Source organism: Sinohyriopsis cumingii, chromosome 16 (genome assembly GCF_028554795.1).
Source record: "Sinohyriopsis cumingii isolate HCF-2022 chromosome 16, ASM2855479v2, whole genome shotgun sequence".
Classification (NCBI taxonomy): Eukaryota; Metazoa; Mollusca; class Bivalvia; order Unionida; family Unionidae; genus Sinohyriopsis; species Sinohyriopsis cumingii.
The window spans coordinates 24,490,773-24,515,358 of record NC_142976.1 but is presented as its reverse complement, the minus strand read 5'-3'; the positions used below and the strand labels follow the sequence as shown (position 1 = coordinate 24,515,358).

The 24,586-nt window shown below is 35.5% G+C and overlaps 1 protein-coding gene across 1 annotated transcript in view; it reads right to left on the bottom strand.

Annotated features, from left to right (window-relative positions):
- Positions 1-24,586, bottom strand: part of LOC149780081 (contactin-like) — a 104,998-nt gene that overhangs the window by 1,149 nt on the left and 79,263 nt on the right. Inside the window, exons 21-24 of the mRNA XM_089936839.1 lie at positions 19,767-19,888; positions 18,425-18,611; positions 11,664-11,782; positions 5,358-5,532 (exon numbers count right to left, since the gene is read on the bottom strand). Coding sequence (XP_089792965.1) covers positions 5,358-5,532; positions 11,664-11,782; positions 18,425-18,611; positions 19,767-19,888 — 603 coding nt within the window. The remainder of the gene's footprint in view (positions 1-5,357; positions 5,533-11,663; positions 11,783-18,424; positions 18,612-19,766; positions 19,889-24,586) is intronic.

Sequence of the window (24,586 nt, the reverse complement as noted above, 5' to 3'; positions counted from 1 at the left end):
ATACCAAAATTACACCGGAATACGTTGAATGGCTCCTAAGATATATCAGTTATGTGAAGATATGAAATGAATGGTCAAGGGCCTTAATTCTATCTAAACTGAATGGACAAGGCCAACCCATCAAATCAACGTTCATGTCTCTGACACAATTTATACAACAAACTGCATTAGAATGTGTTTATATGTTTAGTGGTCTTGATCTTTGCTGGTTAAATTATGATCTGGTGTGAATTCGAAGTTGTTGAAAAATGCATTAACGCCGTAATATTTGGACCCAAAAAGATGAAGCCTTCCGAAAGCACATATGCATGTAATTCCGATAGAACACCTCTACTATAATTAATAAAAATTGGCTAAGCCATTCGTGAGAACAACTGCAAATAAGGTTTTCTCCTTGTCGCCATGAAAACTAAATCGTTGCTAGGTGAGCCACACAGGACACAATATCTAAAGAGAGTTTCAGAAGGATCGCTACTACCAAAGTCGATCTGAGTGGTTCAATCTTTCTGGAGCAATTGGAAATATGTCTTCAGCAAGTTGGAATGGAAGCCACACCATTATTATGAAGCCTCGTAGACGCAAATAGGTACGACACGCCCAGAGAATTGTTCCTTCCAGGTTAGATCAGAAATTGCTCAGTCGTTCTACAGAAAAGCGTAAAGCTAGTTTTTCAACATGGGTGCTATGAAAACCACAATAGGAAACCAGTCTAAAATAGCCTAATACAATCTGCCTAAAACATTCGTAGCACGTTTAATTAAAGCCTTGTTTTTTAATTAGTTGCTTAGGTAGATATAATGTTCTTTGCGCAGCCACCAAAGACACTGTTGCATCAAAGCATTTTCTAAGGAACACTCATACCAAATTTTCATTTAAATTGACTCAGCTATTATAAAAAGATGAAAAGCTTGTAAACAGTTTTCTCCACCTGGTTGGTATGCATGCCACACCATTGCTTGGAAGACATCCCAAACATATTCAAATAGAAAATTCCAACACCATGTATGTTAAAAGGCTGAAACTAGATGTTAAACCTGGTTGAATTGGACGCCAGAACCTTTTCAAAATCGCCATCCTGAACCTAATTTTGATTCAGCAATTCCTAAAAACCTTTCTAATAAGATGGACAAAACTGTTCAGACATTCTCGAGGAAAATCAAAAATAGATTTTCCATTTCGTTCCTCAAGAACGTCACACCATTGCTAGTGGTGCAATCCCGGTCCAAGTTATGATAGAGCATGTCCTAAGAAAAACGTCTACCAGATTGTAGCAAATTGGATTCGTCATTCCGGCAAAGAAGACGAAAAGTGGTACAGCAATGTTGAAGCCATTTACTCTCGGTATCGCCCTGGGCACATTTTCTGTAACATATCCTAATGAACATTTCTGTCAGATTTTATCAAAATTAGCTTACATGTTGCTGAGACGTTACAAATAGCAACTGCAGATGGAAGGACAGAAAATGGATGCATACTCTATGCAGAACCGTGCCATAAACTAACATGGCATTCAGTTAGGTGACCTTCATATTTCCTGAGCATTTTCGAAACCATTTAAACCCATAAGAACAATTCAAATTATTTGAGAGATTGGTTTAATTCCATTCGTCGTTTAGGTAACTACAATCGTTTTATACTTTAGTCAAAAAGTAAATTTTCACCTATACTGTAATAGGTTTGGTGTATCATATACTAATTTCATTATATATTTAAAACTATAAAACACTAGAAATTCCCCTTTTCGAAAAGACATAGTATTTCCAAAACTAGGAGATAGTAGTTCATGTAAATAATCTGGAACTATATAATTCATTATCTTATTAAAGAAAAATAAAGAACAGATTATACGGACCTACATTAGTTTCAAATACATCTATAAACCATTTTTAATTGTATATGGTGGCTATTAAGATGTACTTTTGCAAATTAATTGTATCATAATTTGTGAGATTTCTCATACTTCATATGCATTTTGCAAAGTACCATGAATGGTCCACCTCGTCTTCAATATTCACGTATAAAGAAAATAATAAGGTATGGTTGACCGAGAAGATTATCAACCAACGTGTTACAATGACAGGGATCAAAGATCCGCTTTCGAATTAAAGGTATTGTGCAGAAACTATTAGTTTATTATTAGGCTCAATATTATCGTGACCTCTAACCACTAAACCCCAGACTCGATAGGTAGCTTTATTGACCGGCCCTGACCTCTTAAGTCCGACCTCAGAATCTATAGGTAGGCTTATTGACTTACTATGGTTCTGACCTCTAAACGCTAGACCTTATAAGATATAAGTAGGTTTATAAAACGTTAGACTCCTGAATCTTTTGGTATGCTTTATTCCCTTACCGTGGTCATGGCCTGTAAATGCTAGACCCCAGAATCTTTAAGTAGGCTTTATTGACTTACTATGGCTGTGACCTCTAAATGCTAAACCTCAGAATGTATAGGTAGGCTTCTAAAACTTACCAAGACCATGACTTCTAAACACTAGACCACATAATATATATGTAGGCTTATTAAGCTCTGTACAAGCCATGCACAGTTTGCTGAAAGAACCAACTCTAGAATAAATGTTATTCTGCAAAATCCACCGTTTACTGAGCACAATGTCCCTGACCTTTGAGTTTCTCACTCTAAAATCAATTGAAGCTATACATAACCATAAGAGCTAACTCTCCACAAACTTTGATCAAGAAATTGATTCGAGAATAAATATTATTCTTCAAAACATCGTTTATTCCAGATACAATAACTTTGTCCCTTCAACGTTTGACTCCAAGAATAATAGACCGCTTCAATGTCATAATTACAAGCCATCCACAAACTTTGGTAAAGGTAAATTGTCTAGCATGAACGTTATCATACAATAAAACATTCTCCCTTGACCTTCACCTATCATCTTTTCGCCCCAAATATTAAGGCATATTCGTTACTCAATATGCAAGTCCTTCAAAAATGTTCTAAACGTAAACAAAGAACATTTTTTGTCAAGAAGCATTTTTCATCACGCAATCACAGGAATTTTAACATTTGACGTTTTGACTTCAAAATTGATAGACTTATTTTTAACTTAAAGTACACGCATCTTAAAATTTGGTGAAGAATCTTGCTGTTGTTCTGAAGTCATTGTATATAAAAGCAAACGTCGACGAACGGACTGTTAGACGGACACACAACAAAACATAATAGGCTACACCAAAATGATGGAATTATAAAACGAGTCTGCTTAAAGCCCCAATGCCACAGTTTATTATAAATTTGACCTTTCTTGCTATCTAAGTAAAGTTTAGAAGGAAGGAAATGACTGGTTAAAAATGCTGTCAGACATAAACAGTTTTTTGAAGTAAACAAGATGCTGGACTTATCCGACGTTGGTATATTCATTTTAGAACTAAGAGGTGGAACACCTTAATTCTGTCAGATAATTCCGTACTTTCTTGAGAGTTCTCCGAAAGTAGTGATGTGATTCATTCGACAAATTACGTTGATGATTAATGTAATAATAATAACATTCGCACGAGGCGCACAAGATGGAATGAAGAGAGGCAGGTCCGCTTTTGTTAAGCGGGTCTAAGAAGAAACAACGTACGTTAGATAAAAATAATACTGGGAAGAATACTGGTGATCAGCGAGGGTGCTGTAATAAGTTAAAGTACGAACTTGGGCTGAAGACAATCTGAGTTTGGTGTTGGCTTCTTATGTTTACAACGGTGACCTCAACACAACATTTGCTCCAGCTTTCAACTGAAATCGGTTGACCCACGGATGTCACCGATCGACATCTGGTTAATTTGCAAACGTGTGAAAATAGCAGGGTTTCTCAATTCGAGGGAGATATTACATGGTTCATAATGTAAAGAAGTGTCGCTTTTATTTTTTTTAATGGATTCCAACGACGTTTACGATCAATATCTTCCAATACTCTGTATTATTCAGAAGGTTTGGCATATGCAACTTTTCGCACGTAACACCGGCATTGGAGTATAAAAATTTGACCTAGGAATTTATTTACTCTAGTATTCAAAGCATTGTAATTAAAATCTGACCTAGAATTAATAATATTATTACCTTAAAAAAACTTTCTAGATGACAATGACTACTGACAATGGTTATATATATTCTCTTCAAGTAGACTTTCGAAATTTCTGTACCTTCTGCCTCATATAAAAAATGCTGCAGCTTTTGTGCATCAAATGTGAAATCAATTTGCAGGACCAATCGTTCTCAATATCACTAGTATAATAATTAGTATATTTTAACAAGGTCTTGAAGCAAGCAATTTAGATTATCAACAATAATATTTATATAGGAGAAAAGAATGCAAGTACTAGTACAGGCCCCTGCTGAACACCTCAAAATATTAGTTTTAGCCATTTACCGGGATTCATCAATTATCTATCAATCATATGTCATCACATCATGTCTCATCAAAGTTGTGGGAAAGGTTATTCAAACGGTTATCATTTAAGATACTCATATGTGCTTTTAATATACTACTTTACCATAGTCTATTGCACAGGGACAATGCTTTGTTGATCTTTGATGTTGAGCATCTCCAATGGCTAAATGTTGTACATACAATCATTTACAATGTAAAAAATGCGGATATTGGCGTTTTGAGGACGTAACCAACTTGCTTGCACAACTGAAACAATTAGAAGGACATTAAAAGCAATGTTCTTCTTAACTGCATATTAATTGTAGTAGGTCCATAGAAGGGTACTTTAATAATGAAAGTAGGGGTTTTCGGAGAGATATTCACAGACCCGCTTGAAATGCTCTATACAAAATATGCTAAACGTCTTTGAAGGAAGAAGTTGAAAGGCTGGTGGTTCACTTAACCCAAATATTACTCAATTTATGTCAGAATTGTGATGACCCATTCATAAATTAAGGACACTCAGCAGCAGAAGAAAAAGATCTAAATGTTGAAGAAAGGGGATGTAGGGGAAAGGATCTAAATTTTGAAGAAAGGGGAGGGAGGGAAAAGAAATAATAAGCAGAATAGAAAAGAATGAGAAAGAGAAAAATAAGAAGAAGAAGAGAAAAGAAACACATACAAGAAGAAGTAGAGGAGGAGGAACAGAGGGAGTAATGGAATAGCAACAATAACAAAAATATATGAACGTGTTTTCAAAGGAGAAGAATTTGAATCAGGCATGCGCAACCGACTGCCTGGCCATAGACCTAGTTAAGTTTACATCGTACCGTGTAGGTTTAAAAATTGCCATCCGGCACGCTCTCTGGAACTTGAAAAAGTTTCGCAAGCCCGATTTGGCTAGAAAACTGCAATTTTAAAACATTTTTCGTAGTTTGATACAAGATATATAGATTAACTAACAGAACCTACCGAGAGTGAAATACACAGTGGGACTGTTTCTTCCGTCTCCACCTCTATTAATGCCCATAATTCTCAGTTTATAGACGTTGTTTTTCTGGATACCATCAATGACTGCTTCAAAGACTTTGTCTACAATACGTTCATTGGCTGTCCTGATGTCATCGCTTGCTATCCACCATTTCAGCTGTGCAACAGAAATTGACACAATTATGCAAACATTAGCTTCAGCGTGTTAAGAAGCACATATAATTTGCTTCAAATGCTGGAAGATCATGTGAAACACCGAAGTTTGAAAGAAAGACAACCACTTCTTCACTAATGATATTGTAATGAATCTCATAGGAAGTAGATGAATGAAAGTTGAACAATATATGGCAGCTCTTCAATACATAGCTGCACGTAAAACTCAAATCCGATTCAACAATTTCAGGTAAATATATATGTTGCGGAAACCAAAGTCTATGAGAAAAGGCACCCAAGGGTCTTCACTTACATAAATAAAAGCTAGGAATGATGCAAATGCAATACATTAACAATTTATTCAAAACACAGCTGCATATCTCATTTAGTTGAAAATGAAATATCCTTAGTAAAGTTATGTTGGTCAACCATATTTAGAAACAAATGCAAATGAAGACGCGAAACGCTGAAAAAATACATCTTCCGCGCTCTCATCCATATCGAGTTGCACGCCAAATTGGGTTGCTATGCAGAAATTATATATTTTATATACAGAACATTAAATAAAGTTTTGATAAATACAGTTTAAATTTGTTATTAATGACTGAAGGAAAAGGTTGAAATCATACTGTGACTTACAATTCTGGCAGAATCAGTTAAAATGAGCTATGTGGACGGTAACAGTTCGTTGTAAGGTTTCATTAGAACATTTGATCGACAAAAATGTATCAAATTTGAGAAAAATCCAGTATGCATAATTTGATGCTCATATCGAGGCAAGAAAACTGCTGTCTGGATGTAAACTACATTTACGTGACGATGATGCAATCAAATAACATTAGCATATATACGAAACGATGTGATTGATACCTCTTATGTGAATGAACTGAATACTTTGGATGAAACAAAGAACTCATAATGAATTTAATAGGACAATTACTGAATGCAACACATTGTTGCAAAAAGCAGCAACAAATAGTTCTACGAAATCTTATCTAATTACTTACAAAGCGAAGCCACTCTGGTTAAAACCGAAGCCTACATAGATACTGTCGAAGGACAGACTGAGATATATTTAGAGTTTTCACGGTGATTTCATCTCAAATGATGTTAATGGACGTTGTAACGAGTTATAAAGAGACGCAATCAACAGACTAAATATAAAAATTAAAATTGAAACCTCGAAAGTAATAGAGTTAAATGGTACGGCTATTGCCTATATCTGTATAATACATGTTTAACGGAGGTAAGACAATCAATTTGCCGCCGCGTCTTAAATAACTGGCATAAATATCTGTTTGGTACCAATGAAGTTAGTTTTAAATACATAAAGGCATAAGAAAATGATGAAAATGATTAACCTTGAAGACAAACACATAACCATGACTTGAACAATAAACTATTACAAATTTAGCATATCCAATATCAAAATCTATTGAAGATTTTTGTTACAAAAACGTGCTGACAACCCAATACATAAGACCAACGATAACAAAACAAGGAGAGAAGAAGTTAATAAACAAAGGACTTGGATAAGAGTATTACACAAAAATCTACCAAAACTCGCAGAACTGCGAAAACAAATAGATGATAGAAAGATTTCTGTTGCTCAGGAGTTACTAACCGAGAGATTTAGTACTATTTCAAGCGCTTTACAAACCTTACGAACTGTGAGAGACAAATAAAAGATATGGCCTGTGGAAACATTCGTACCTTAAAAACTGTGAGAGGTGAATCAAATGACGGACATGTAGAAATATACAACAATATACTTGCAACCAATTACAAATAAATGCTGAAATATTAGTTTTGGAGAGTGATACAGGGATATAAAAATTGCCTGTAGACACTTACTCTGCATTACAATCACAACTACAAGAGTTGTATAAAAATTTAAAAGATGAGAGCAGACTAATAAAGATATTAGACAGGATAGAATTTTAAAACTGAATCGAGACTTTCACAATTGCAGAGGCAAAATAACTTAAAGAAGTATACAAAAAAGATGATTGACTTGCAGAATAAGCTTTTTGTGAGCGGAAGTGGTATTAACTCAATGAAAACGGTCTTCGATTTATCTGTTTCAAGTTTAAGTAATAGTATTAAGGATTTCAAACATTAAGATTTAGTATTTATAGAAAACTGAACATCTATTGGGATACAAAAGGATATAACAGATAGTGATGTATGTAAAGATAGAGAACTTGTTAATACCATTGGTAAAGTACAAAAGGTATTAACAAATTAGACCTTTCTGAGACTGCTGACTGGAACACGATAGTTCGTGCTTGTTGGAAAATGCAAACCAACTTTATGGGTTTGTGGGCTGGATAGTGAGTTCGTGGGTTCCACTGACAGTATAAAAGGCACCGTAGGTTGCTTGTGGAGGTTCAATTTTCAGCTTTCAAACCAGAACAAAGTAATAGTCATAATTTTAAACTATTATTGTTTTCTTTTTTTTAGTATTTTAATTTTCTAAATAACGTTTTTGAACTTTTAGGTAATATGTTCGACAGTACATTTTTGTTTAATTTTTATTTGAGCACAAAGTATTATTTTTAATAGTTTTCCATGCCTTCTCTCTTCGGAATTATATCAAGTCAATCCATTTCCAACTGATTCTATAAGCAAACTGTAGATTGTTATACCGTTTCTTATAAGAACTGAGTTGTATTGTTAAAGTTAATAAGTGACTCAAAATTTCATTTATTTTCTTTTTTCATTTATTTTCTTTGTTAATTTCTGTCTTTAATTATTCATATAAATTCTTGTTAAGATGCAAATAAACGTGTATTTTCCTAAATTAAAGTTTTAGTGTTTTCCATGATTATCATTTAAATTTTACACCAGCTTAATTCGAAATACCGGTGACTCAGTGGCTACTGTGAAGGGATCACCACCAAAAGTGTGCCGGTTCTAGTTTTTGTATCCCATACGTTTGTGTGTAGGAATTGTGGATGCCCATTTGATTGTAACACCTGTTTTGAAGATCACTGGTATATACGTTTGTTGTCAAAACAACAATTCTGACGACCACTGGCTCGGTTTTTATATTTAGAAGTTGATTCCCACCTCCCCTGCGTTTTTTAAAAATAAACTGCGTCTAGCATCGGCTTAGGTTTTTGTAATCAATATATAACAACCTCTGGCTTAGATTTTTTGTCATACAAAAATTATGACCACCGGCCCATGTTTGTATACTAAATATCTGACGTAAACTGAATATGAGGTTTTAAATATCAGACGACAACTGATAAGTCTGTCAGCAACCATTGTGTGTTCTTGCGCAAGGCACTTTATTCCAACTGCCTCGGCACCAAAAAACCAACTTGCATTGCTGCGCCGTAAAGAATCAGACCAAATCACATTTAATCCAACAATACATAAACATAAATCCAGAATTTTCATTGGAAGCTAAATGTCTAAATGACTGTGAGCATTATCCTCACCGACTTGACATGCTAAAGTTAATTCAACTCAGTAATCGCTTAATCTAGCACTAGATGCAGACGCCATGTTCTTTCATTTCGTCTTTTGCTGTCTTAAAGAAAGAAACAAGTTCATATTTCTCTACTATTCAGCTGTTTCAGCTCCTAATGCTAACGTTTGTGCTCTATAAGATTTAAATTCAGTTATTTTGGGGTCTCCAAGTATGTACCTTTATGTACTAATTTGTATTTTACAGATCATGATCAATAAAATATTTATTTTTCCAATTATATACAGCCATTCAGAATTAGTAAGAATGTAAACGTTTTTACCAATTTTTTGAGACAGCTTTGGATCTATATTGTTTCTCGTAGGTTTAAAATATTTTAGCTTTTAATGGTATTTGGTTTTCAAACAGCAGCTATTTTAGCTGAAAGAATATGTGATACAGATATGTTGATTTTACTTGGAGTCGTATATTGTCATTCATAAATTTCAGCAAGGTATTCCATATTCTGATACTGACCAATTTTAATTGATTTTGCCAAATTTTCATATTACATTGTGCTGTGTATCTATTCATTGAATCTTCATTATCAGAACTTTAAATACATTTATCAAACATGTTTAGCTGTTTGCATAAAAAAGTCATTTTTCTATGTAAGCTATTTGCACGTTGTTGAGTACAACTGTTACTTGAAATATCATTATATCAGAGGTATAAAACTTGGTACGGTAGGTTGCTTGTCAGTCGTGTTAAAATCTGGGGTCACTGATTTTTCATATAACGTACAATGTTTCGAAGTTGTCTGGATTCACTGCATATTTAAATTAATAAAATTTGGAGAATACGCCGGTTATTATTGCCTACTTTTGTGTGTAGGAACTGTTGATACCCATGATGTTACAACAACTATTTTGAAGACAACAGGCATATACGTTTGTTGTCATAACATCAATCATGACTAGCACTGGCACAGGTTGTTGTTGTGTTTGTTGTTGTTGTAGGATTTAACGCCATTTTTCAGCACACGATAGGCTATACATGGCTGCCAGTATTAATTTTGGAGGAATAACCTGGGAAAACTCCGGAAATAACCACCGACCCACAAGAAGCTACTGGCAAGCTTTCTCACATACCTACATTGGCTGAATCCGAGACTCGAACCCACGCAGACAGAAGTGATCCATAACGGAGAGCGCTTTAGACCACTCGGCCACTCGGGGCCCCACTAGTACAGGTAGGTTTTATTTTGTTTTCTACAATTTGATTGCCACCGCCCATGCTTTTGTCTAGAAATGTTTGACTAGCACTGGTTCAGGTCTGTCTACTAAAATTATGACAAATTACCCTGACATTTTTTATAAATCTGAAGACAACTGACCCTGATTTATCTCGCAAATAATGGAAGGCTAGTGGATTAGATGGTTCAGAGTTTCTCTTCAAAATGTGAAAACCGTTGGATCTGGTTTCCAAGTAGTATCAGTAGTATAACATAACGTCCTATGCTTTTCTCGTAACAATTAAAATGACAGTGACCTAGATGTCCCAGATTAGTGGGTAATATGCAGATTTTGGAGCCAGTGGCTTAAGGTTTATATCAGTAGACTTATGTGGACCATTGTTTTAGAGAAAAGGTCATATAGAGTAAGACTTCTGGCTCCGGAGCGGAATAATGCCCATTGCTTTTATACAGGTTTTAATTGCAATATTTGATTTGTAATACGATAGAAACGAGTTAATGACATTGCTTCTGGATGAACACCCTTAACTACTTAAAAAACAGTCCCATCTTAATAGAACGCAAACTTACGCAACTGGTCAGGTAACAGTTATACTGGCAAAGACCGACATAGTTTTGAAAAAAAGACAAATACATTTAATTGACCTTTACATCCATATACATAAATATGTTGTCTGGGTTTTAATTATCGGTCATTTAATTATTAATATATGAAACCAATTCATATCTTACTGACTTTGTATTTAGCACATTATTTCGTTTTAGTCTACAGTATACCACTGAATTCCTTTTTGTAATATTAATTAAAGATGCATTTCACAATTTGTAAAGATTGTGATTAGAAGAAAAACTATTAGAAACTTGTTCATTTTGTGGGTTTTACGACATTTTTCAGCACAATATAGGCTATGCACGTAGGTCAATATAAGTATGGTGGCGGAAGAACCGCTGACTACAAATCGTCTGAGAATATATCACAGCATGTAATTCTTAAGCGAGAAAAAACATCTTTTCATGCTTTTGCTGCTAAGATGATGTTCTTATATGTAATCTGACCATAAATATATTAGTAATTAAATCGAAAGGATGCCTTTCACACACTTTCTGCATGACGTAACCGTTGATCATGGTTAACGTCCTTAAAATGTTCTGTGGAAACGTTAATATTGCAAATTTGTTAACTGAACAGTGTGGTAAGTTTCTGAACATTAAAGATGGTACTTTTTAAGATGTTTGTAGCAGTCGTCAGTTGAACTTTTTGTCAAGAAAAATATATAAAGTAGGTATTGTCATGGAAGACCGAACAAACGTATTTGTATAGTAGAAGACCTAGATCCTATTCAGAAAATGGGCTAAAGCCGAAAATATTTGACTTGTCGTGGAATATAATCTGAATTATATAATTATTTATTGCATTCATGTATACATATATTCACAGAAATTGGGTTGGGGACATACAGACCTTATATCCAAGCAGAGTAGCCTCAAGAAATTCTATGCTCTTGATCCCGCGCCATTTTACTTGGACGCTGTGAGGGCCATGCGAATACACCCATACGATTTCAGGGTAGTAAGATGGGGCTGTAAAAAGGTAAAGCGTTTATTTAAAATTTCATTAATCTAGTATCACAGTACTAGCAATTGTACCTAAGTATCGATCTAGCTAGTTAATTTCTACATAAATAGTATGTTGTCTGTTCGAATTTCTGTCACCATTGTCGAATCGTCTTTATGCAGGTAAGCGCTTGGCTGAACGAGTTAAGGAGCTAGGAAAAAGTCATAATTTCCAGTATTCGTGCGCGGCAAGAATTATAACTCAGTACACTGTTTCATTATAAAGTGTTGTTATTGTATAACTTTACATTGTCAGAATCGTGCAGTATTTTTCCATACTTCATGACTACATACTGCAGGGTACGTGTGTTAGGAACTACTTTGTAAACAAACAATGTACGCACATGTAGTAGACATTTAGCTTTTCTTTTGATCTATTAGGTATGTTTGTGGACGAACTAAACAAGCTGTTCCGTTTATCTGAAAGCAGAGATGATAGAGTGTTAACGATGTGAACGAGTTCACTAAGTCACAAAAGAAACTTTCAAACAAGCAAACGAATGAACATGATATTCGCATGAAGTGAGAGACGCAGTAATTGAAAATACAATTATGATCATCTAAACACTTATTTAGGAGAGGCATTCGTAACTTTTCGCAAATAGAATGTTTCTGACCAGTGCTGTCTAAAATCTATACAAATAACACACAAAAGCATAATGATGCCATGTGCAACTGAATGAAGGTCTTGGTAGGAAACTAACGGCATTTATAGCCAACAAGCGAAGACGACGAAGAAGTCTTATTTACGCTGGCTAATTAGGCTGCTACACACCAGCTGCATTGCAAGTTTCCCATTTTAACTATTCTGATACAATATTAGGCAAGTGACAGAAGCCATCCAGTTCATATCTAGGGTCCCTCCAACAAAGAGCATGCAAGAAACAGGCTGGGAATAAATAAAAGTAAATTTATGTATCTTCAATTTCCACAGAATGAGCTTTCTTTATAATTTCAATCAAAAGAATACATATTTTTACACTATTATAATTCCAAACAATCAATGACGCAACAGAAACACAGTGCAGTTGACTCAGCTGCTCAAATCACATGTACATAAAATGGAATTGACCCGATAACTCAAATTCAACACAATCAAGAAAGCCAAAATGAGTTGGATCAACAGAAAAACGAAATCCATCCAATCCAGATCAACTCGAAGAGGTTGTTTCAGTGAGCATTCATTCACAATATGATTCTTAATTTCAGTTTTAAGTAGATCTAAACGAATATTTTTAAAACGAATGTCGAGCGTGCGACGAAGTTCAATGGTCATTGGGGGTGCTATGTGCACATTAACATTGTTGTTGTGTATTGATACATCTACGGTTGCGTGTTTATTTTGGAAAACAGCATAATTTCATTTACCTTGTTCCTTGTAAAAAGAAAATTATAATAAAGTCTAAGGTAGAAAAACAAAATGAGTGTTTAATAAAAATGTTACTGCATTTGTATGGGAAAATATGCCTCAATATTAAAAACAAATACGTGTAATATTACTGAGAAAAACGCATTTATATTTTTCAATACAAATGCAGTAATTATAGGTTGCTGCATTTGTATTGGAAAATATGAACGAGTTTTTTGGATGGAATACTGCACGACTTGGGAGTGCAGTATATCCATCCAACAAAAGGAGTTCATATTTTCCCATACAAATGCAGTAACCTTTTTATTATATGCTCATTTTCTTATTCTACCTAAGGCTTAATTATATAAACAAAATACAATACAAGAAACAACGTAAATTAATGTATGCCATATTCCAATCTAAATACACAAGCGCAGATTCATCATTACACAACAACAACATTATTAATGCGCACATAACTCCGCCCAGATAAATTTGAACTTGTCGCGCGCTAGACATAAGTTTCGAAAGAAAATGGCGTTTTTTCTACTTAATATTGAAATTTGGAGTCATATTGTGTATGAATGCGCATTGCAACAAGTTTTCCATTTGATCTGAAATAAATAGGTTTTGGTATTTTTGTCGATTCTACGAAATTTCGTGATTATGGACTGGATTCATCTGTACAAATTGTACATGAAATACGTCGGATTGAAGCAGCCAGGGAGAAGCGTGTTTACATCGGCAAGTGTGTTTGTTCTGTCATTGACTATTTGAATCATAATGTAGGGAAAATATGAAGGGTTTCAATTGCAATTATCAAAAAGACGCTATTGAATTTAATGTTTATTTCATTTTGAGTGCAGTAAGGAGGATGCAATTGCACTTGGAATATAGTCGAAATTACAATACAGTTTCGAAATGTGTAAGCTTGAGAACTCATGACATGGCTCATGTAATTCGGATTTGCAAAACTAAGAAAGTACATTTTGAGGAATTTCAGAATGTAAAACTGTAAGTATAGTTTTTGCCATTGGTACTACCAGCTAAAGGAGACAGTTTATGCATTGCATGTTATTTGTCGGTACCAAGCAATGTTATGAAATATGGCGTCTATCGCCAAAATCCGAAACATGGTATCAAAAAAGTTAACGCGGAATGTAGCAAAGCAGCTGGTATGTGGCAGTCCACGAAACGTCTGCTTTAGTTCATTCAGAAACAAATTTAATCAACCAAAAGGTAAAGCGTCTGCTACATGAGACTACGTGATTTGTTTAAAAAGTAGTTTCTGATACACTATTGGGCACACGTGTCCTGCGCCTGAGTTCAATATGAAAATGTGCAATATCGTAAAATACTGAACGATTCTGACAATGTAAATTTCACGGAGAAACAAATGAGCATATAATAATCTATAAATACATTTTATTTAAATCAAAATGGTTATTATAATGCCATTAATCCTAATTAAAGAACTGTTATAAAAGTCTGAACGTCTTATCCAGTAATCTACAAATGAATCTAAATACGTTTTAAACTTCATTTTTATTTCTGATATGGCTTTTCAGATTACATACCTAATATGGTTTATGTACAAAATGGCCACATAGGTAAAAACGGTGTTAGAAAAATGAAATACAGCTGTAATGGTCTGAATATCAAACCAAGCCAATTACGTATGACCATAATAAAATTAGAAACTATTTCATAGCTCTAAGTTTAATTGTTTCTGTGTTAATTTACTCAAACGGATTTGGGAAGAACGAACAAATAAACGCTGGAACGGATATACGGATAGAAAGTAATGGCATACAAAGAAAGCTATATATCATCAGAGAAACCAGAATTTAGTAGCTTACATTAAGCATACATACGACAACCACAACTCAGCTTAAGCAGGCACATGGTCAGTTTAAGCATTACTAACAATTTAAATGATTTCCTTGAGATAGGAATTTTCTTAAAACTTCATATTCTGACCACTGAAATAATTAGCTTAACAAGTATTCAAAAGATGTATACTATTATTCTTCAATGTGTTGTGTTAGAAAAGATGTGATTTTGTCTTGTGAAAGTCCTATGCTACTTTCAGATTTCTTTTGTTTCCCTCTCTTTCTATCCTTCAAACGCACACACAAGCACGTCTCCTGTGAAGAGTTTCTCAACTCCAAATAAACAAGGCTAGTTTTGTAAGACAAGCCAATTTTCGTCAATTATTAAAATAATGTCTTGTACATCCTCAGCACACACACACACACACACACACACACAGACAGACACACACGCGCACACACACACACACAGTGCCATCACTAGAGTTGGTGTCACTCAGTGCGGTAACTCATGATGTCACCTACATGGACCTCCTTCCTACAAAATAATTCAAAAATGTTATAGTCAGTCTTGTGCGGTAATTCATGATGTCACCGCCATGGACTTCCTTTCTGCTTAAAAATTCAAACATTATATAGACAGTAATTATAGGTTACTGCATTTCTATGGGAAAATATGAACGAGTTTTGGGATGGAATACTGCACGACCGTGGGAGTGCAGTATATCCTTCCGACAAAACGAGTTCATATTTTCCCATACAAATGCAGTAACCTTTTTATTATATGCTCATTTTTTTTATTCTACCTAAGGTTTAAATATATAAACACAATACACTACAAGAAACAACGTCAATGAATGTATGCCGCATTCCAAACCCAATACACAAGCGCATATTCATCATTACACAAATCAACATTATTACTGCGCACATAACTCAGCCCAGATAAATTTGAACTTAATCGCGCGCTCGACATAACTTTCGAAAGAAAATGGCGTGTCTAGTTAAAATTGAAATTTGAAATGATATTGTGAATGAATGTGCATTGCAACAACTTTTCCATTTGATCTGGAATGAATAGATTTTGGTCTTTTTCTCGATTCTAGGAAATTTCGTGATTATGGACTGGATTTGTATGTGACGATTCCACATGAAATACATGAGATTTAATAAGCTAGGGAGAAGCGTGTTGACATCTGCAAATGTGTTTCTGTTTCTGTCATTGAATGTTTGAAATCATAATGTGGGAAAAATATGAAGTCTTTCAATTGCAATTATCAAAGAGACGCTATGGAATTTAATGCTTTTTTTCATTTTGAGTGCAGTAAGCAGGATGCAATTGCACTTATCATCGAAATTATAACACAATTTCGAAATGTGAAATCCAGATTGAAAACCTATGACATGGCTCATGTAATTCGGATTTACAGAATTAAGAAAATACATTTTGAGGAAATTCAGGATGTAAAACTGTAAGTATATTTTATTTTGCCATTCTTATCACCAGTAAAGAAGAGAGTATATGACTTGTCACTTGTATGTTATTTGTAAGGACCTTATCTTGCGTCTCTTATATAATGTAGCTAGCCTAAATCCGTAACATTGTATCAACGCGGAATGTTCCAACGCAGCTGGTATGTGGCAGTCCACTAAACATCTCTTTTAGTTCATTCAGAAACAAATTTTAACAACCACAACGTAAGGAGCGTCTTACGAGAGTGTACATGATTTGTGTACAAATCAAAAGTGCTGGCGTCTGCGTCCATTGTTTGTTTACAATAGAAAGTAGTTCCTTTATGCACGTGAATGCTATATGTGTATTGTCGCGCGAGTTCAGTATCGGGTAATACTGAACGATTCTGACAATGTAAAGTTAACGGGGAAAAAAATGAGCATATAATAATGTTGGTGTCACCCTCTCTGATGGTGTTGTCCGGTGCGGTCCGCACCCCTGCACCCTTCTAGTGACTCACATATATTACACACACACACACACACACACACACACACACACACACACTCACACACACACACACACACACACACACACACACACACACACACACATATATATATATATATATATATATATATATATATATATATATATATATATATATATATATATATATATATATATATATATATATATATATCAGTTACATATATTGTGCACTTTTTAGAACAAAATATATTCTATGCCAATAAACCACACCTATGTCCTTAACTTCTCTGCAGCATATTCTTTCTCCTTTTCGTCTTCTGTATATTGCTTCCTAAGTGATGCTAAAGTTGGAAACTTACGTCCTCATTTGCTTTTAATTTACTCCATTCTCTTGGATATTTTAAACTTAAAGTAAAGTCTGATTCATATTTTCTCTTCAACTGTGAACGCATGAATTATTATGGATGCAAAGATTCATAGACATCAAGTTTATCTAGGCAGTTTCATATCTGATGATAAGCTGTTCGGCGATTTCAACGAAAGTTTGTTTTTGATCTGCCGTCAACACATGTGGGACCCATCTTGCACTGACATTCTGAGCTTTCAAAAAGTGGGTGTTCTTCCATGGATTTGCTACTATCTTAAACACGATGTAACCACCTCAAAAGAAGTGTTATTCTTCTCCAACATTTTACATCACTGTCAATGACGTTTATATCACTTTCATTTACCTATATTACGTCACGCGCATACATATGAGGTGTCCGGCGTGCTGCACGTGCAGTTGCAGATTAGTTTTTAGATTTTTTTGTCTATCCATCCACATTAAATTTACTGACAGGTTGAAAAAAATAAAAGTTATATTAAAATATTAAGAACTTTTAAAACACTTACATGTAATTTCTTAACAAGCACCATTAACAAATACATATTTTTCAAAATTTCGAAGATGGAATGTATTTTGTTGCTGTCTTGTGTGATTGGTGGTTACAAGATATGATGTCGAGTTCTTCACAACAAAGTCATAACACGTGATACGCAACATATGCCTTTAAGGATAGTCAAGAGCAGATCACAGCCAACTATTTACAATGGGAACTGCAATCTTTAGGTCCGTACCAATGTATACCATATACCATAAGGAATGAGTGGAATTTTCCAAGCATGATATTTTCCGAAGAAATGCCAAGAAAAGATAACTATTGTATCAAGTATTCTGCAGATTCAGGACAACTATGAAAACATTATCATGAAACTTATGGCTGGTTTATCACGGAGAATCACATGTCAGTGGTGACGCAAATGAAATTGTACAGAAAACATGTTTAATCCGTCTATAATATTCATTTAATGGAAGAAAAAGGTGACACGGTCTTCATAGATTAAGTATTGTTTGTTTAATTTATTAATTCATGGTTATAATAAGCTCAACAGTCACAAGGATGGGACACACAATAACAAAAGAATTCACAAATACTTACTATATTCATCAATGGGTACTAGGAATCTTTCACTAGGCGTGCCCATTCCAGCAGAGTTGAAAACCCCAACAGTGAACCAATAATTGTGATGTGGGGCAAGTCCTATGACAACACCATGATTCACTGGTTCAAGAATATATAGCGAATCAGTTATCCCTCTTGGAAAGTCCTTGTCAAAGTAGTCAATCTAGAACAAAAGTAATTTTTGTCTGAGAGGTTTCGTTTTCATTCATTCTATGTATCTTTGACAAAAAAGTTTGCACACGTTCAGAACTCTCATAATGTTTATATTTCATTAGACAGTTTCAACGATATATATTACATAATTTGTCACTAGTTCATCATATCTACAGACGTGTATATGAATAATAGTTGGGATTCTGGGTTGCAAAACTGTAAAGAAAAGACTTTATATTGTTAATAGTAGCTGTTATTAAATGCAGGTTAGCTTTAACACAGGATTGAAAGCAACTAATATCCCATTTTCCAAAAGTATATTTAATATAATTATTAAACCTTATAGAAGTTATAAATGTTTTAATATACTTTATAAGACATACATCTTACATGCCTTCTTTCATAAGCCATATTTTTGATGGTATAGTTTGCTTTGGAACCCTCTGCGACTGGTACCTTATCTACATATTACTTATTATTGCTCACATTTGCATGTAAAGGATTCAGTTCTTTCAAATATATTTAATTTTACACTTTCTCAAAAGAGAGACTCGCCCAGCATCAAAGAATGCATTTGGAATAAGCTCATCAAAATTTCAAAGACATATTTTAGCTTCCAAATCCATGGCGACGAATTACCACTGCAAGGCTGGTAACTTGGATTAGAAATGGATACGATAATAAGTGCATATAGATACGGACAACTGTTCAGTCATTGAATGTGTTTGACAAAATGTAATGATTTGTACTCCTTTAGTGTTAGCAACATTGTGCTTTTTAGTTGTATGTAGCCAAGGTCGGAATAAAAGTGGAGCAAATTGAAAACTTACTGCGGGGTCCCTGACCTTTGGATGGCCCAGCAACGCAGTATAATGGACAAGTTATTTCTTTATATGTGTGTGCGCGTTGCTGGGGATGTTGAAAATGCTCCAGGGTCTGATATAGCCTTAATGCCTCATTTCAAGGAATTATGGGTACAAGCAGCCGAGCATTCCCGCAGAACACAAGTCCTACATAAACATTTTCTCGACGAATTGAAGCGTTCAATGGGTCAATGTTTGCCTGAACTTATCCTACACCACCTGGCTTATATCATGTTTACAAATTACATGAAAGAAGATATACATATACATGGAGAAATAGATTTGCTACTTGGGAATGTTACCCTATATCCAAGGACTTTGCCTTTGACGATTTCCCTGCTGTCAGGAAGTGCGTCCCACCTGATCATTGCGGATGTTCCGTTAAGTGCATAACCTTTAACGTTTTTCACTTGCACCAATGGCACTGCACAAAGTGAAAGAAAGTTTTCTAGTCAATATTTTTACCGTTTTTATTTTCTTAGAATGTTAAAACACACTGTTGTTACAATGCTATTTTTTCATGTACTTTACAAATATGGAATAAAAATATGTAACTTACAGGATTCGTTTCATGAAACCTTTTAAGATAAATAATAGGAGGAATGGCCAAGTGGTAGATTTATTGCTTTCGAAAGATGCAAATGTTATAATTGTCCCCAAAGCAGAATGATATAGGTCTCAACAACTTTCCGATATAAATGAATGCAAACAGTAAATGATCTGACCATGAACTTTTGATTATGAAATGCACGAGATGTAATAAACACTAATTAATAAATTATTCAGATTAGAAAGAAACGCCATTTCCCTGTATACAGTGTTAACTGCGATGAAAATCTATTGTCATGGTCATTAACACATGTCCCATCATTCTTTCAGATAATAAAGTATACTATCCAATACCGTTTTCCACTATAATATGGTAGACTAAACAATACGATATGATACTATAACATAATATTATAGTATATGTTACTATACTATAGTTTATTTACTTAACTTCATTAATCAGCTAAATATAAGTGATTGAAAACTCCTACATTAAACATTGCAAAGCAAGTTTTATGCAAGGTTCATACGACTCTATCTTGTAGTTTGTTCGTTGTGACTACATCATGCTGAGGAAATGGGAACTAAGTACCTTTTACAAATGTGTCTTCAGGATAAGGTATATAAAATAGAAGAAACTTTCAGTAGGTGTAAAAAAGAAGTTTAGCTTAGACACTAAAAGTACATGTAATAGCAGGAAAAAATATTTTACCAAAATATTTTTTCCACTAGCCGGTGAAACGAGTTGGGGGTTTGACCCAATCACCAAGGGGATGAGTATGGTTTATAGTTCACTAACCAAGGGGTCAGAGCAGTAGATAGGGTACGTGTTTTGGCTTACTCATCAAGGGGTGGAAACATGAGCGATAGGAGTAGTGGTTCTTGGTACCTCTCATCTAGGAGTTAGGTTTTGGTTCACTCACTAAGCCAACACACTCACTCACCGGGAGGAACTTGCATATATTTTTACCCGGCAACAAGAGAAAAACTTCTTTATGGAGATTAAACCCGCAACAGTTCACGATGGCTGAAAGCAAGTATGTTTGGCAAATCCCAAAACTTCCAGTTCCAAAATGGGCCAATATGCATACATGTAACCAGCTTTCCATTACCATGCTAACAGTTCTTGAGAATAATCAAAAGCCCAAAACCTTTGTTGAAACAGTGTTGCATTTGTATTAGAACAACCACTTTTTAAGTATATTGCAGTTGTGCCTATGGATATATTTGAACGTTCTGTCCTTTGATGCAGATGCCGCGCCAGCGGTAGTCTACAGCCAGAGTGTAGGTTTCTTTCTTTGATCGACATCACAGCACTGGACGAAGTTTTGATCGAACGCACCGCTGTCGCAGACCATACAGTAAAAGGGATACTAAAGAAAAGAAAACTTGGGTGTTGACGTATTTACAGTCCAGATCAAGCTGACCACCTTTACGGTTGTAGAAGGTCACATCACGAGCTTCAACTCAAATGGTGTACAAGGCAATAACGGTACGCCGATTGCTAGGACTGAAACATTATGGGCTGCATAAACTGTTAGCCCAAAGCAGCTGATCCGAACAGGCAATATAAGTCAACAAGAGAAAGTACGTTGACAGCGGCGATGAACTCAGGGTTTTCAAGACAAGTGACATCATGAACGGCGCTCGCAAAAAACGGCTGTGTCATTGGCAGATTCATCAGATGACGGAGTCTCGGTTACAAAAATACATAGAAAATAGCCTCATTATGTTTGCAACTGCTTTTAACACCTCTATAAGACAAAAGAAGACGTGTGTCGAAAACAAAGACAACCAAGAAAGAAAACGTTTCTTCACACCTGTGAGACCATGACACAATAAATATTACTGGCAACATAACATAATCATTGATAGCCCAAATCGAACGTAGAATGCGGCCGCAGGAAGATATGTAAACGATGTGGAGTGACAAGCCGTGGCTGAAAACCAAACTGACAGGGTTCTCAAGGCTGGTGTTTTTATGAATGGCGCCCTGAACAAGAGAGGCTACAAAATCGAATCGTTGGCAGGCTAAAATCAACCCAAACAAGCGGTTAAGAAAGATCAATTATTTGCCGAATGTTAATAATTTAAATAATGTAATTCCCGCGCAATAAAACTTTTGTTAGCATATCCGTATTTCCATTCATGACGCCCTAAGCATGGGTATAACTAATATACAATCCTAAGCATACCTCACTCAGAAGAGGCCACACAATTGTACACATTCATCATGACAGGGAGGTCAATGACTATTCAAATGTGGGCTGTGGGCTGATGCTAATTTCAAAGATGGGGTTTGTAAATCTGGCGATAGAATGGCAGACACTCTTATAATGGGTTGCAACAAAAACAGTGTCTTTTTAGCCTTACTGAGGCACAGGATGCGACTACCAAAAACATGTCGATACTGCAGTCAATAATTTAAATGGTGCTGTAAATTCTTAAAGCACTAAACTATTTATCTGAACCACTGATTCTATGACTCGCCGCCCTATGCATGTGTGGCAACAATATTGTATCTTTGTTAACACTGGTCTACATCCAAAATGCTGGAGAAATAAATGTAGTCAGACTTTACGAATTCTGGGTGACTGAGAGCGAAAATGATGCTTAAACTGTTGATTGGCCCTAGTTTTAAAGATATGATACTGGGTTAGTATATACGACCCTTGACGTGGGAATGGCGGAGAATATATGAGTTATAAAGGGAAAGGATCTCAACTTAAACCAGAAATACATATTTGAATGGATCTACAAATACATATATGACCAGGTTTGGACAGTACTTGCCTTGTAGACCAAACAATGAATGATGCAGTCTGAAGCTGGTATTGGGTCATACATTATATAAATTGCATCATGTTATTCCTAGAAGTCATGGATGATGCAATCATAACTAAGCTTATACCACTCTGCTGAACATATTGCCCTTTATCAGCTCTAGAAATCATATAGTCATGCTCTCCTATTTGTCAGTGTTTGATTTTAAAAGTGACACATTTCTGTTTAGCCAATGTGAGCAGAGATGCCTCATACTTTTGTGAACAATGCAGATAACTTCTGCTATGCTTGTGGTGAAGTAACTTTTGCATCAGCAAAGCGCAGTATAACCACTATGGTTAAAAAAGCCTATCACCTGTATATTGGCTGCAAGATTGGAGATCTGGACAAGAGGTGGGACCCACATATATGTTGCAACACTTGTGCAACACATCTTTGCCAGTGGTTGAACAGGAAAAGAAAGTTATGCCTTTTGCAGTGCCAGTAATTTGAATTGAGCTAACATATTATATAAGCAATTGTACTTCTATATAGTGACTCTAGTTAGGAAAGGTGTGTCAAAGAAGAAAAAGCGTCCTGTGCATTGTCTAAAAATACCATCAGCTATTCGTCCAGTTCCCCATGGAGAAGGAATGCGGTTCCTGATGCACCAGAATCATTCTCACTTGAGTCAGACGAGGAACAGGAATATAATGAAACTTCTATTACTGAAACATCAATGTCACATGACCTATATTATCCCCATCCTCCTCATCTGAACCACACCTCATAACACAAGATGAACTGGATTTGGAACTATACAAGAGTAAGGCAGATATGTTGGGCTCCAGACTACAGCAGTATAATCCCATGGCAGTTGATGTTATGGTTTCCATGTTCCGTGACCGTCAAAGAGATCTTGTGCGATTCTTCTTCATGGAAGGTGATCTTGTAGCCTACAACATCATCGATGATATTTTGGCAGCCCTCAACATCGACCATGATCCAAATGAGCGGAGACTGTTCACTGATTCATCGAAGACGAGTCTTAAATCTGTTTTGCTGCGTAATGGCTACGTTTTGCAATCAATTCCAGTTGGGCATACAGTCCATATGAATGAAACCTATGAAAACATGAAACAACTTTTGAGGTTCATAAAATTTGGCTAACATCAGTGGCAGCTGGGTGGCAATTTGAAGATTCCTGCTCTTTTGCTTGGTCTGCAGAATGGATACATATAGTACTACTGTTTCCTCTGCGAATGAGATAGTAGTACGAGAGATTCCCACTTCATCAAGAGAGACTGGCCACTCCGACAGTCATTGGAGCCAGAGATGACAAGTGTCCAGCATCCACCACTTGTTGAATCAAGGAAGATTTTTTTACCGCCCTTGCACATCAAGCTGGGTCTGATTAAGAACTTCGTCAAGGCCATGGACAAAACACAAGCATCTTTCAAGTACCTCCGTGGAAAATTTCCAAGGTTAAGTTCAGCTATTATAAAGGAATGTGTATTTGTTCGTCCTCAGATTAATGAACTTCTTCGATATGATGCATTTGACAGTGTACTGCGTGGCAAGGAAAAGACGGCAATGAAAGCATTCCAGTTAACTACAACAAATTTTCTCGAAAACGACAAGGCAAACAGCTACAGTGAGTTCGTGGAAAACCTCCGCAAGGCATACACAAGCCTTAGTTGCAACATATCACTAAAGATACATTTTTGCACTGTCATCTAGACTTTGCTTCCCACCGAACTGCGAAACAGTGAGCGACGAGCACGGCGAGCGATTTCAATAGGACATTGCA